The following is a 16,969-nucleotide window of genomic DNA, read 5'->3' as shown; positions in this document are numbered from 1 at the left end:
AAGCAGGATCGTGTCTGGATAAATACTCTTTTTTTAATAAGTGTGAAGTATTCCTGTATGCATTGCCAATGTCTTTTTTAATCTGACATCTGTCAACTGTTAAATTTAGTGCACATGTTCCCTGGAGTCACAGCTTGTGGGTTCTAATCCCATGGCAGTCAACTAAGAAATCACAGCTGTCTAGTCTAATTAGTGTACATGAACATACCTCTCAACTGTCACGAATTTTCAGAATGCAATGACGAATGCCCCATATGTCTGGTCCTTGATTAGTAGATAAATGACATTAATTGAAATGCAATTTATTGACAAATCTGTTTACAGAACATCTTGTCAGTAATCTGTGAGCACACTATGTAAAACAATTCCCTGTAATTGTGTGCCTACATTTGTTAGTGCTTGGCCCATACTGTCCCATGCTAACAGGTTGAGAGCTATGTACATGTAACATCATCTGTACAAGAATTGGAGTCACTGTACACACAGGTGACACTGCACACTTGTAGAAGTATGTATTAGTAGTCTGTGTAGTAATATCAACTGGGAGGTCACTAATGGTATGTTTTTCTCTCTGTCACCACCCGTTATCTTCTCTGATTTATTATTATGTAATTTATTAATTTAAAGTCCAAAAATAGAGGTAATACTCCAGGACAATCGAAGCCAACCAGAAACTTAATGCAAGAGGTAAAGTAAATATCCTTTATTGCACTTTACCTCTTGCATTAAGTTTCTGGTTGGCTTCGATTGTCCTGGAGTATTACCTCTATTTTTGGACTTTATTCTTGATTTTTGGAGGTGATACCTTACCCTGTTGGTGTTTGTTTTATCAGGTAATTTATTAATTTATTACTGTTATTTATTATAATGGTTTGATATTAATATATTCATTTAAACTAACTGTTACGTTGGCTTTATTGGTTATGTCATACTTACCGTTATGTTATGTATTGTTGTGTTCCTCATAATATTCCTTAATATGTATTTGGATTGATCAGTATTTTTTTCCATTATGTCAATACTAACATTGGTTTGGTTATAACTTATCTTACCTCATGTTTGTATCTAATTTACTACAGCATGACAAGGTAGGCCAGTTCCAGGCAATGCACCTACCTTGCCTCCACCGGCTGTGGCACCGGGGCCCAGCACGTCTGGGCTGCAGCCTAGTGGTGCCCCTTCTGTTGCCCCTGTACTACCTGTGCCATTGGATAGTCCTGCCTCATGGGCTGCAGCTGGACCCACCTCTGGGAGTGGAGGTGAAGGGGGTGATTTTGTCACCCATCAAGAACTGCCAGGCATGGTGTGCAGGGTGGTTCACTGAGCTTTTGATGCATGCCTGTGCCAGATGGAGAGCATGGTCCCCTTCCTGGTAGGGCAACCACCCCCAGACACCAGCCTCTACCACTGTCACAACAGGGGCAGTGAAGGAGCAGTGCTGACAATCTCATGGGTGAGGACTTGAGTTGCACTGTTACAGTGTGGATGTTCATGGTACTGGGATTCCACAAAACCCTCCACATCCGAGGTGTTCTCACCCCTCTTATGTCACACACCAACCCTGTCTGCAGTCTTGTCTGTCTTGTCTGTGTGCAAAATCTTCTTTACCTTCTGAACTTACCTCCCCCACACATACCTATGTCCCTTCCCCATAATTCCACTCTCACCTTAACAAAAAAAAAAATGGGCACCTGTCCCACAAAATATTGTCCCATACATAGCTCTCCATTTCACACAAGTGTCCACTGAACACACTTAATTTACTCCAATTGGCGTAACAATGCAGTTAGGTTGTCTTCACCTGGCTCTGGGGGGTAAGTGTCCAAATTCAGCAAAAAAATCTCTCACAGTGCACAGTTGTTGCTGATAAAGAAATGGATAGCTATGGTTCCTTCCTACACCCATCCTGCACCTCCCTACCTTCCTTTCACTTTTTTCCCTCTGGTTGCACCCCTTTTCACCACCATCCTATCTTCCCATTTTTCTTTTCTTTAAAGATTTTTGGAGAGACGCGGAGCAGAGCACTGCATCACGTAGCTATGCTAAATAGTGCTACATTGATATATGCTTTTAAAAATATTAATCCCATTCAAAAACCACACCTGTGCTCTATTTTGAACCCAGGACTATGGTGCACCTGCAGAACAGTGACTCAATCTGCCAAGTCAAACAGCTGCTAATTGACATAGGTGTTTTAATAAAAACATACTAATCCTCAAGGCTTCATCATTAAGGATGTTTAAGCGATGCTGTGCATCGTGCCACACCACTCAAACCAGCTAAAAGAAATATAGAAAATTATTACTGTAATTAGTATCCGACAAGGGGAAATACATCACTATAAAGCCATACACATAACAATGAATGTGAGGTATATAATAGCAGGTAACCAATGTGAGTATATGTACAACATGTAAAAATAAACTTACTAAAAGATTAATGTAAAAATAGGATTTTAACTGGTTCTCTATTAGAAAAATACAGTACTCCAAAGCCATACACATAATAATACATATAAGCATAGCTCTCAACCTGTTGGAGCAAGAAATCTGGAGAAATCCATAAATAAAAGTGGGACAAATGCCCCAAAATAGGGACAATTTTTAAATATTGCTGTTACAAACTTAGAAAGATGGTAGACTAACAGGTATTGATTTAGCATAAATGTTCTGAAGGATATGAAGTCTGAAACTCAAATGCCTGTCATTATTTTCTGACTTTAATCTTTACTGTTTAATACTAATTTGCCAGAAAACTACAATTTTATGAAAAATAGACAGAAACTATGAGTGCAAAATCTGGACAGTCTGTAAAAATCTGTGCAGTTGAGAGTTATGCATGTAAGAGCAGTGTGTAACAGCAGATAACAGTGGAATGATATCTACAACATGTAAATATACAGTTGACATCTCAATGACAATGTAGCTCAGTCTGCAATATGCATTGAAAACAATACTTTTTTTGGTACACATGGTCATGGGTTCAACTACAACTGCCTGTACCAATGACAATACATGTATGCAGAGAGCATCATTATGAATTATGATATGTATGTCTGTCTTATCACCTATTATCCACCCAAACAGTACAGATGGAATGACTGCATATAAGTAATACAACACAAAGGCCTACAGTTAGGATCACTCTTAACTACTCCTAGTACAACACTAGAAAGTGCAGAGAATGTCAGGTCATGCATTAGCCTGAACTCCCACAGGATTTTTGAAGTGTTTACTGAGATTGTAGCCCAGTAATATGACACTGCAACCCACATGACTTGGTACCTGTTGAAGTGCATGACATAATGGTTAATCTACCCCTTACCTTTCCCTAGGACACACCAACCATTTTGCCTTTGATTGTGGTACTGATACTGTTGGCTAACATACTTACCTTAAAGACCACATACCTTAATTTGCAGTGGAATGGGTGCCCTCAATCCGGCTCTGCCTCTACAACAAGGCTGCCACAGCTCCCACACTTACTCTTACAGCTTGTTGTCCTCCAAAGTGTTCATACTCTCTGCCTTTGCCTATTGCCTGTAGTATCAGCATCAGCTTCAGCTTCACCTTGTAGTCCACACATCTGTATGTAAAAAGTAGATGCTACAGGTGAGCTCTTTGCAATGATGTAGTATCTTTACCCCAGTAATTTCCAGCACAACATATGAGAAAGGGGTTCTAATTTGCATGGAGGCCTTAAATCTTGCTCAGTGGTTGCATGTCATTGCCTGATTATACTGCAAATCAACTATGTTGGCTGCAATTAGCCTTTCAGAAGCACATATTGGTTAAGAGCCAATGATCTGATAATGAGAACCATATTAAAAAGGCAAACAGCTAGCTAAGGGAACCACTGTGTATGAGAATTTCTTTTCAGGGTAAACTCATTGGCACAACCTTTATATATATGCATGTATCAACAGACGAGTATTGTACTTCATCAGGTATGCAACCCTTTTTGTTTACAATATGATACATAAGTGTGAATGTACTTAGGGGGAATGGTGATTACAGCATTAAGCCTTTCTTAGAACTGTAATGATCACGTCATTGATTTACAAATATTTTATACCTACAGAGGAAGTACAGTACGTCAAGGGTGGAATGTTTTTTGTTAATGTGGCACACTGGTCTCCTGGGAATGTCCCTTTATAGTGGTTGAAATAGCACACCGCTATTTGTTTGGCAGTGTTGTTTAGATATATTATCGGGGGGGTTACCCATAGAAGCCACACTACAATGTGGATCCTGTATTGTAAACAGGAATAGCTTACTGTTGCTAGTATCTTAGTTGCAGCCACACTCTTAGTATGTCTGCACACTGTGGAATATGAGATGTGTAATCAAGCAGTGAATACTGCCAGCCATTCTGTTATTGCTGTATATCTACATATTGTACTCTCACGTATGTGATCCTGACATGTGTTCTCATTTTGCTGTCTTTCAGGAAAAATGTATGCAAGATGCCAAGGCCTTTTTATGGATGCTGAGAATGATATCATCCTGGAAGGCCTGCATCAACACCATAAACTCCTGCTGTCCAGGGGGATGTAAAACAGGGAACAGCATGCAGCACTATGGGATGACCTGGTCTGTGATGTTAATGCTGTCGGTTACCAGAGCAGGACATATGAGCAGGTGCGACACTGTGTGACCGACATGATAAATGACGCACACAGAAGAGCAGCAGATGTGGCCACAGATTGTGGTGGTGTACTGGTGGAGGGCCTGCAGCAGAGCAACCACTTGTCATCCACTGAGGAATTCCTGGTGAACCTAAGAACACACAACAGTACCAGGCATCCATCACATCATACGTCAATACACATAATCATACCTCTGGAGACCACAGTGCACATAATAGCTCATGCACCACTGTCTCACCAGTCAAACACCTGGGCAAACCACAAAATCAAACCTATACTTCATAGGTGATTACATCATGAGACACATTGCTGTCCAGGTCACCAGGCCACATAAGGGAAAGGTCACAGTTAACTGTCTGTGGGTTGACACGATATGCCATACCACACATTGATGCAAGTCAATGAATCTCAGATAACATAATGATGACATCATAGTTCCTGCAGGTGTGTACAACTTGGGACATATGTCACTGGACTGTATGCAGACACATGACTGAGCTTAGACACTCTGTGTCTCTCACGGGTATCCCCATAGCTTTTAGCTCATTTGAGCCTTACCTAGGATAATGGATCAATACCCACAGAAAATGATGGATGTCAATAATTGCCTAAGCATGTGGTGTCATTTTAAGGGGATCCACTACATGCCCTCCTGGGATGACTTGCTCAACAGATGTCAGTGCTTTGCCAGAGATGTTTTTTATCTCTCAACCTTGGGATATTGAGTACTGGCTAAAGTTGCTGATACCTCCACAGTGCATCTTATAGGCACTGCCTGGAGAGAAAACGTTCCAATGAGAATGTCATCTTCATACAACATCATGGTTATGCTGCTACACGCTAGGAATGACAACACTAAACCCCACTCTGTGGAAGGTGTCCCCACCTTGGAATATGCAGACATTTGTGTAGTCACAGACACCTGGGTCAAGGCTGTGGATGGTACCACAGCCATACCAGACTACACATCCTTCCACATGTGCAGACCTCAAACTGACAGTGTGCAAGGTAATGCAGGTGGTGTATACATATTCATTAAGGATAGATACATATTGAGGTTGATGAAACAGTGTGATTTCCTGGAGACACTGCAGGTGCTATTCACTGCTGGAAGGTCATCTAATCAAGCTATTCCCAGCTACAGGAGCAGCTCCATGAATCTGGACACCCAATGTGTTTATTTGAATCTACTTGTGTCTATCAAGATACATCAGTACACCATGGTTTGAGGTGACATTAAGTAATCACTAACTGTGTTGGTTAGTCATGCTAAAGTCTCTTGCCCAAAGGTTAGTCCATGTTCTTTACTACAACCACAAGGGGAGCCTTCATAGTGCATCAGGTGTTTACCAATATGGGTGACCACTGCAGCCCCTCCACTGTGAGGTCCTCCCTGGTGAGGTCTGATGACAGACCTACTCCCCCTTTGCAGAAAATACAGTAATAAATGTCAACAAAGCAATTTATTACTGCCTATGGAATGGTTTACATAGCTTGACTGCACCTCCTCCCTCAAATGAGACAGGCAAGTATGCAGAGCTCTACAACAATGCTTTATGCAAGCACCAGTACAACTGCATAGACTTGACAGTACCTGTCAGGAAGAAAACAGTCTCCTCATAGCAAACCAAACCTTCCTGGTGGACAACTGCCATTAGCAGGATGGACAAAAAGAGGTGGATATTGCTGCATGACAGAGTGAGGGACCCTCCCCCTCAAAATGGAGGCACACTCTCCTCAGCTAAGACAAGCACATAGTGCTGTTGTGACATCGTGTAGAAGCAGTATGTGACAAAATTAGCCTCCCCTACAAAGGACAAAAGCAATGCCTAGTGTAGTTGCATGTGTAACCTCAGAGGAAAGGCCCAGATTGTTAGTGAACTCATACTTAAAGATACCACATATAATGAGTCTGTAGTCATAGATATCCTGTTGTCTCACAGATTCTGAGTCAGCTTCAATCCCCTGTCCCCACCACGTGTTACATGACATCCCTATAACCAGTCCCATACCTTCTATATCTACAGAGCAGATCATAACTGGCCTCTCTATGGAGGATACTCAGCACCTACTGGAAATGCTAACATTCCAGGCTGCATCCTATATGGGATCCAACAAGGATTACTAACACCATTGGGAACCTCTTGCAATCATAGTGTAACCCCTGGCTGCATCCAGACTAACTGGACAATGGAAACTGTTATCCCCCTGCAGAGAGGTGGTGCATCCAATGACCACTGGAACTATAGACCTATTTGCCTGGGTAGCCATATCTGTAAGCCCATGGAGCAAATCATCATGGAGCTAATCAGCAAAGAAATATGTAAGCTACAAACAGCTGACCATAGACAGTTTGGATTTCTGAATGGAAAATCATGGCTGTTAAACCTGGTGGACATGTCTGAGGCAGTCACCAAGTATCTGGATGAGGGGACATCAGAGCATACAACCCCATTGACTTAGCCATGCCGTGTGACTCTATCCCCCACTCAGGCATCATTGACAAAATCACCCAATTAGCCATCCATGGTAATATCATTATAGGGGTCACTAAGTGGCTCACTGATGGAACACATACTCAAAATAGTGGAATCCACATCCACTAGATGATATGTAACCAGCAGTGTTCAATAGGGCTCACTCCTGGGTGCTGTACTGCTTGGAATTCATTTAACCACAGTACAAGCAAAACTGAATGTCTGTGTCTGCAACATTGGCTGATGCCTGCAAACTGTGAGTGGTCATAGAATCTGTGAGTTATGTCAATATTCTGCAAGAGGGTATTGATGAACAAATGCCTCTTGACATACTAATGGCCATAAACTCCATGCAAATATATATGTAGCATAATTTCCAACAGTAACACCTATGTTCCTGGTAAGTAGCACATCGGTAGCAGCACCTGATGTACATACTCAAGGGTGATAGACCTGGGCACATAGGCCTGGCCACACAGGTTTGCACCTCCTGTACCCGAGATCACCATGTCTTCCCAGTGATAGGAAGGGAATCATATGTCATAACTGAGGGCAATGTCACCCAAAATTGAAGTACTCATAATCTCCAGCATCTGCAGCAAGACAATGTAGTGGAATCTAGGATATCCAAAAACAAAGTTCAGCAACTGAAAAGATGCCCAATGCTGTGAGTAAGAACACTTTAATTCCAAAAAAAACAGATAAAAACAAATAAAAACAGGTAAGCGCTTTCATGATTGCTCGCTTCTTCAGACCTTAACAAACAGTATGAGAAAACAGGCCTTTAAATTCAAATTAACTTCCAATTAATTAAAAACAATTAAAATTGTTAGGTGTTAACACTTAGTGTACTAAGCCTCTCTTCTTTAGGAGAAGCTTTAAAGCAACAGCACTATTCAAACCAGGTGGCACATATGCTTTAAAGTTGACAATCCATTTTAACTCAGCAAGTTCAATCTCATTGTGCAAGGGCACTCATGCATACTGGTCCTGCAAGGCATGCAGTTATATACGGTCTATACACTTGATTATGCATCTATTAAGCATGGAACCTATGCATCTGTCCTTTTATGCAGACTGTTGTATGACAAATCTGGTCTATATGGCTAAGTATAATGTATGTGATTTATATTATATAGGGAAGACAAATCATATGTTTAAGGACAGGATTCTGCAGAATCAGAGTGATATACGAAATAATAAACTAACATGCATTAGGGAAACTTATCTGAAGCTGGTATGAGTCACAGCTTTAAGTTCTTGGTACTAAAGAAATTAAATGAAAGTTTAAGGGAAGGAGATTTGAGCAATGAGACTGAACTTGCTGAGTTAAAATGGATTGTCAACTTTAAAGTATATGTGCCACCTGGTTTGAACAGTGCTGTTGCTTTAAAGCCTCTCCTAAAGAAGAGCGGCTTAGTACACTGATAAGTGTTAACACCTAACAATTTTAATTGTTTTTAATTAATTGGAAGCTTTTTGTATTTAAAGGCCTGTTTTCTCATACTGTTTGTTAAGGTCTGAAGAAGCGAGCAATCGTGAAAGCACTTATCTGTTTTTATTTGTTTTTATCTGTTTTTTGGAATTAAAGTGTTCTTACTCTCAGCATTGGGCATCTTTTCATTTGATAATCTCCAGCATGCCAATATTTGAGTTCAATGGCCATTTTGTAATGTTCCTTTCCAAGCACTACTGGCAATAGCACACAATAAACTCATCCTTCACAAGGGAACTTCACGTCTTCAGTATCTGTCCAATGGGGATCGTCTGAAATCATTGTCACTGTAGCCTGTGATATATAGACTACTCAGAGGTGATATATGCCTTGCATATGGGACAACATGTGACCCTGCATGATAGGAAATGCTGCATATCTGTCTGTGGCATGGCACACTGATTACTCACTGTAAGGACATTAACCTGGTATGTGACATTAGTAATACATGCTGGTGGGAGAGATCTGTCTAGCAGACTTTAACACACCTTTGAAACAGAATTCTGCCTAATGGCAAACAGAGCACCTCACTGGGCTTCATCAGATGCAATCTGTATGATTGTCTGGGTGACAGTCATTTCACCACAGGGCTTTTGCCTGTGTCTCTCATGGACAGGGGCAGTATGTGCTGATAGTGTAAATAATGGTAAGAACTTGGCTAGGATTGTAAGGGCTCTAGGGCCATTAGGCTACCAAAGTTCAAAGATCCTATGACCCCATAAGCTGATGTAAAATGGTTTAACAGCCACACACAAACCTGACTACATTGATGATAGCACCACTTCCAGTTAATGTGTACAGGACACTACACAGCACACACACACAGTCCAAGTTGGCTGTAAGTAGATTGGAACACTTACCTATCTAATGGCACATACTACGCATCACAGTACGTAATACATGCCTCACACCTCAAGTCTGCTATTACTATCTCTTTAGGATATCTTGTGCTTGATGACATCAGCAGGTCTTGTTGTGGCCAGGCATTTGGAGGCCCACATCACCTACTACAACCAAAATACTGCAAAGCCCTACCACTTTCTAAGTCAGTGAGGTGACCATATCTATACCATACAATGATACACATACACTGAGTGGGTTTGCTGTGAGATTAGAACCCCTACCTGTCTAGTCTTGCACACTATAGATCACAGTGCTTATCACACACACCACAGGTTAAGTCTGACAGTAGAAAGGTAGTTGGTGGTCTTGAGGTATATGACATCAACAGGCCTTGTAGAAGAGGGCAGTTTTGGAGGCTGGCATCAACTTACAGGGCCAAAAGGTGTAGAAAAATTGCAGTTTGGTAGTCAATCAGGGATTCTCTGTTATTTTGCAGGGAGATACACACACACACACACACACACACACACACACACACACACACACACATGCACGCATGCACGCACACACACACACACACACACACACACACACACACACACACACACACACACACACACACACACACGCGCACACACACACACACACACAGTGACCTGGCATAATATTAGAACCCCTACCTATCTAGTCTTACACACTATAAATCACAGTACTTATCACACACTCCATGGCTGATATCTGTTTTATACATGACTGCAGGCAAACTACGTGTGTATTACATAAACTAGGCTTGTGTTGAACAGCATCTGTGGCCTGCAGAGTGATATGGCTTCTTACTGTTATCTGCATCTAGTAGTGTAGCAGTCAGATAACTGTTATTTATCCTAGGTATGTGGTTACAGTTGCCATTTTGGCCATATGTGGGTGTTTGCATTTGGCAAGTTTGTGGGAGGAACAATGTGCCCTTTCAATGCATGTGAAGAAAAAATTAGACATTACACCACCTGTTCACCTGTTGGTGTATGTGTAGTGACATCCAGCAGGCACAGAGGTCTGTAAGTAAGTGCATTATGTACTGTTGAGCCCTTACTTTGGATCCTTTGAGCAACATTATAGATGTGTCATAGTGCAGCTTTACTCACCATTATCAGGGTATGTAAGACAATACAGACATGCGCACACATATTTATGTATATAACAGGGATGTATATATAAATGCATCTTTTTGTGTTTATGATATATATATATATATATATATATATGTGTGTGTGTGTGTGTGTGTGTGTGTGTATGTGTGTTATGTAGATATATGGGTAGAGACAGGGATGTACATTTATATATATATATATATATATATATATATATATATATATATATACATATATATATTTGCAAATACATAGTGACATATATACTATCTATGGGCGAGAGAGAGATAGTGACAGACAGATATGTATACATTTATATATGTTTGTATGTATGTATGTATGGTTTACTATTGAAATGTTGAAACTGCATAGGTCGACCTGAACTGCATAGGTTGACCTGAAATACTGACTCCAGAACAGTGAAATTGCAGCCAAGTCAAAACTGAATGCATCGACACCCATAGTTTGATATAGTTGACATACTAGAATGTGACATCAGTCACCCATGCTATGCACCCTAACATACTGTGACATTACATAGTCAAAAGTATGTGTATTTTACTATTTTGCAGGGGGGGCAAGACACCCTGCCCCCACCATATGGGGGGCTGCACCCCCCACACCCCCTGCAAATTATATATACCAACTCCGAGATTGCACTACAGTCATGACATGGGCTGATTCCCTGTTGCTGACTAAACCACGATATTGTCGCATAATGCCAAACTCAAATACTCAAACTGCACTACCCATTCTCTGTAGTGTAGTCAATGTATTCTGAGTTGGCATTCTGCCCATTGGAAAACTGCCTTTCGACCGCATGTCAGTTGATAGCAGTGAGTTTGAGTATTCAATAGTAAACCGTATGCATCTATAGACATATCTATATATAACAGGCATTTTGAGCAAGGAGCAATAGAATTTTGCTCTGTTTAAATGAGTGTATGAGCATGTTCAGTGGGATTTTCACTACTTATAAACTGACTTCAGCCCACACCTACCTGTACTCCAGTCCAAAATTTTGTGTGTTACAGACAATGACATCTGTCCCTGTTTCTGCAGTGCTGCACTTCGCTCAAATTGTCTATGACATTCTACAGCTGTCTGATGTGACAGAGGTTACAGAGGTTAATATTATTACACCACACACAGATTGACAGTCTGTAAAATACAACATAATAATATCTCACATCCAAAAGAAGTGGATACTTCCAGATTAGAACCATCAACACCATCACACATGCTAACTTCCTTAATCCACTGAGCCATGCAAACTACCTGATGGGGGGAGTCATTCTTCACATAATCAACAGCATAAATAAGTAAGACATACAGTGTATGATCAGTTTCTGTGTTACTACCCTGTGACTGCCTGGCATGCTGATATACCATTGATGAGTTACTGTTAAAGCAGTTATAAGGGAACACTGGTGTGCTAGGGGTGGGAGAACAACACAGCATGTTCTGCTGGGATACACAGTAGTCCAAATATCACTGTCTAACATCTTCCTTGACTAATATACTGAGTATTCCATGCATGAGACCTAGTGAATATTAAAGAACACATGATAGTGGAATGGCTATCTCTAGTCCCATGTGGATGTTACTCTGTCCAATAACCCACTATATTTACTTGCATGAATGTAGCAGATCCATACATACAATGCCATATCATAATAATCCTTACAAGTACTGTGTAGGTTAGAGACTTACTTTGCAAATGCAGCAGTTGACAGAACTGTAGTTCAGGGATGACTCTGTCTGATGCAATCAGTAAATAGTCAATACATGGATAGGAATATGTTGTATAGTTTGCCTGGCATCAATTGTAATATATGTATGTGAGTTGGAGTAAGGTGTCAGTCCCTAGGTTGTCAGTGAATGTGCTATGCATTGTCTCTTAACCAAAGCTGGGGCATACTGAGCACACCTACATCTGCCTACAGGAACATCAGCAGGGGGTTCCTCCTCCGAGTCCTACTGTGACTGTGGCTGTGGTGACCTAGGCACTGGTGGGGGGGGTGTGTATCCCTTCCCTTTGCTGATCCTGCTACAGCTGTTTACCCAAAATCAGGTTATGTAGCATAGCACATACTGTGAATATATGTGCACATGTGGCTAAAGAGTACTGCAGAACTCCACCAGATATATCTAACCATGATGTCAGAAGCCCAAACACACACTCTATGATGTTCCTAGTTTGTGTGTATCCTTATTATGACATTCTTCAGTGGGTGTGTGTGCATTTTTGATGGGTGTCATCATCCACCATTTTTGGGTGTAGCCAGCATCCCCCAGTAAATGGTGATGTGGGATGTCCCCCCAGCAAACATCTAGTACAGTTGTGATGTGCACCAGATATGGGAGTCGTGATAACTGCCAGGGCTGCCAGCACTCACATTCAGGATAATCCCCTGGGCATTGCACATGACCTGGCAGTTGATGGAGTGGTTCTTCTTGTGGTTAACATAGATTCTACCCTGCTCACCGGGTGGTGCCCTGATGTGTACATGAGTGCAATCTATGGCACCCAGTACATTACGGTAGTGTCCTCCATGGTAGATCTGTTGCATATTGCTGGCCCTTGCCTCAGGGAGAGGGGAAATGATATGTGCTCACTGGCATGTTGTAGCATAGCACCCAGGAACTAGTGGAGTATGCTGGATGCAGATATCTGTGACACCCCCATCATGTCCCCAATTGGTCTTTGGAAAGTATCTGTAGCTAGTATCCTAAGGGCTACACATAGCTTTGTTTCTACTGGGATGGGCTCCCCTTGGTTGGTTGTGGGTCTGAGATGAGGGGGGCAGAGCTCAGTGAGTTCTTGTAGTATACCCCTGTTCACCCTGTAACACTCTACAATCTCCAGCTCATGTAGCTCCTGGAAGGTGACCTGGGCCTGAACACTCTTCTCCTTCTCTGCCCAGGTCTATTATCAGCAGCAGCAGCACTGACTTCAGCATCTAATACATACAGATGTAGCAGACCTGCAGCATCCCCTAGCATTATCTCATTTAAAATTCCCAAGTCTGTCCTCCAATGTTCCAGTATATTGTGGAAAATCAGAATGTAGGGTGCATGCATACTTTATACAGATCTGCTGTAGGTGCAGAATGTGTGATTGGCTAACTTTGATGCATTCAGCCTGCCTATAATGTAATTAACATCATTTAATGGCCCTATTTTAGTGTGCCACATCGCACAGCATAGATTATCAATATAATAAATATTCATTCAATATATCTGCTTTACAATCAGTACTGCTTACATCATCACTGTCACTTGGGTAACATGCTTGCGCGAACCTGTTAAGCTATGCACCGTGCATGGCTTATACAACAGTCAATACTAATAATTGAATACATCCATTTTTAATGACTTGCTGTCTAGGTCATCACTATCCCCTAGGTGGTCTGTCCATGTGAACACAGTCAGCAATGCGGCTCTCTGCACAAACACGTGCACCTGAGCTTAAAAGAGTCTAAAAGTGACAGGACACACTCCCCTGATGTCAACTACATCCTGTGTAAATATCAACATGGTCTAAGAGCCTATACAAAGTGTATATGTGGACACAATTACTTTTTTTTTTTGCTATTCAATAAATCCACCTCATTTGCATACATATCCATGCTGATAGCCTTGAAACTACATGCTTCATAGCCATATGACCTTAGCAACAGCAGCAATGCATCAATGTACAGATCCAATGCAAGGTCCTATAATACATTTCTGTCAAATACTATAAAATCCTTTTTTTCCCTTTTGTATTTTTCTATTAAGCATGTTTGTGCACTGCAACACTTAGCACAAACATGTCGAGATTATAAAAAAATTATTAGTTTAACTTACTCCTTTCCTCTTTCTGACATCCACAATAATAGTTTTGCTCATATTTGTAGGTAGTATAATATTTTTAGGGGATTTATGTCCATATTTCTGCAGTTTTACATTCCCTTTTTGTGAGTGTAGACTATTCCATGTACACTACGGCACTGACACGGAGTCTGCACAGATGTCTTTCTGCTTGCTGGATCACTCAACCTCCATCATTTGCATGAGATTCACCTGCTTATGAGGCAATTTGTAAGAGGAGCCCCTAATATGAATAATACCATGAATAACAATGCAATTATGGACACTGACGGAGCTGGTAAAACTAATTTTCGGAGAGCTTGTATTTTTAAATATGGACCTCATGTAAAACAAGTACAAAAAATCGTGGAGGCCAATTGGAACATAATGAAAACAGAAGATACAGTATTTAAAAAGGTAGGAGAACATCCTGTATTTGTTTACAAAACTGGAAAGAATTTGAAATCAGAATTGGCGAATAAAATACCAAAAGGAAATGAAAACGGAAATGATGGGGGGGGTACACGAAAATGTGGGCAGTGCAGTCAGTGCAGGGAGATTCTAATACCACCTCTGACATTGGATGATATAAACAGAATGGAGGTTACATGTAGAAAGGGTAATTGCCATACCCAACACGTTCTATACTTAGCTAAGCACACAAAATGCCCGTGTTTCTATATAGGTAAGACAGATAGATGTTTAAGGAACAGAATATATGATCACGGGTACTGTATAAGGAAAAAAGATATGAAGAATGCTTTATACAGGCACCTAGCAAATAGTACTAACTGTGACACCTTCAAATTTGGGATATTAGAGCACATAAAAATTAATCCCAGGGGAGGTGACATACGAAAGAGACTAGGGGAAAGGGAAACTAGATGGCAGATTTTGTTGAATGCTTCAGTATACCCTGGATTAAATGAAAGTATTTCGATTAAGCCTATTTTAGAGAATACACATTAAATAGTACATATTTTTAACTGCAATATAAATTAATAGTGTTTCATTCATGGTTTATAGGACAACACAATAATTTTACATACAAAAAAGAACTTTTTCATGTTTTATGTGTTTTGAGTATTTTATAATGGTAATATTGTTTATATGATATTTGAATTGTTATCACTGAACGTGTAAGATAATCAATTCATAGGATAATTTTATATGAGCTCAGAGTAGGATGTGTAGTGATAGGAAATATAAATTTGAGCACTGAGCACTTTAAATAACAAATTGGTTTAATGGTTTAATGATGTAATTATATGATTTGTAAAACTTGGGTAGGAACAAGTATAAGAGCATGTATTTTACAAGAGGGTGTGTTCTGAAGAAGTCTACTTTGAGGTAGATGAAAGCGCTAAACCTTTTATATATTTATTCACAAATAAAGTGTTTTAAAGTGTATTGTGGAGTCGCAAGTGAATTTGGTGCAGCGAACGGAGTTGGTGTGATACTGTATTACATAGTGTGGACTTTTCACTAACAGTGATTTTTTCAACATGTTATAATATAGTATAGTATGGTATTGTATAGGAGTGCATGCAGTTTACCTCATGGTTTATACACACTCTGTTCTGTTATTGTCTCTAAACATTGGGATTAATCTTCTTCTTCATGTTTGCGGTAACATTTACTATGTCTCCAATAACATTAATTTATAAAATTTAAAATGTAAATGACTGTGTTTTCTTTTTTAAAGGATGATTTTTGGAAATCCACGACTAATGATGGGAAGGACAAGACTTCATTGTTAGCCTATGAAAGTGTGCTCCTGATTGCATTGAAAACATACAGTGGATTCACTTACTATGACTTTATTCAGCAAGTCTATCTGAAACTGAAGGAAGCTCCCTTCCTTAGTAATATTACCATGGAAAAAGAGGTTGTATTTTCAGTTTTGCTATCTCTTTTATTAACTGTGAAAGTATGCTATCAGAGTGCTTCCGTGAGTTGATTTGAATAGTGCACAGTTTATAAAGAGGTAATATGACATTATGTATATAATTAAAGGGTTATAAAATTTTAGTCAAGACTAAACTTTGAATAGAATTGTAAACATTAAGTTTTATGACAGTTTGATCACATCTTTGGGTTTTAAAGCACATTTTAATTTTGTAGTAACTTTCCATGTGAATATTTCAAGGACTACAGTATGTATCACTTGCATTTCTGCTTACTATCTGCTAGGATTTTTTTTTCACTCTGGCTTCCCACAACTGACCATAGGCTATTCCCAGGACATTTACCTTCCTCTGGATTAATTCCAACCCATGTCTGAGGTTCCTGTTGTGCATTTTCATCCTATCTGCTGGGGCTGGTTTGTAAAGGGGTCTGTGGAGTCTTGCTCATGTCTCCATGTAAGACTCACCCTGAGCTCTGCCCCTTACAGTAAAAACCCACCTTGGGTCCATGGCTTCCACAAGGGATCAAGCACAATGGTGCATCCAAGAGCATGCCACATGCATAAGATGGAGCCATGCCCCCCCCCCCCCCCATG

At 40.4% G+C, this 16,969-nt stretch overlaps 1 protein-coding gene across 1 annotated transcript in view; it reads left to right on the top strand.

Moving 5' to 3' along the window:
- The window catches only part of LOC122788632 (guanylate cyclase 2G-like), a 699,012-nt gene that overhangs the window by 118,692 nt on the left and 563,351 nt on the right, over positions 1–16,969 (top strand). Inside the window, 1 exon segment of the mRNA XM_044055531.1 lies at positions 16,172–16,354. Within this exon segment, the coding sequence (XP_043911466.1) occupies positions 16,172–16,354 (183 nt within the window).

The sequence above is a fragment of the Protopterus annectens genome, chromosome 14.part0 (assembly GCF_019279795.1).
Source record: "Protopterus annectens isolate FY-2018-M chromosome 14.part0, PAN1.0, whole genome shotgun sequence".
Lineage (NCBI taxonomy): Eukaryota > Metazoa > Chordata > Ceratodontiformes > Protopteridae > Protopterus > Protopterus annectens.
The sequence above is the reverse complement of the archived record's forward strand: the minus strand, read 5'-3'. Positions and strand labels throughout refer to the sequence as shown.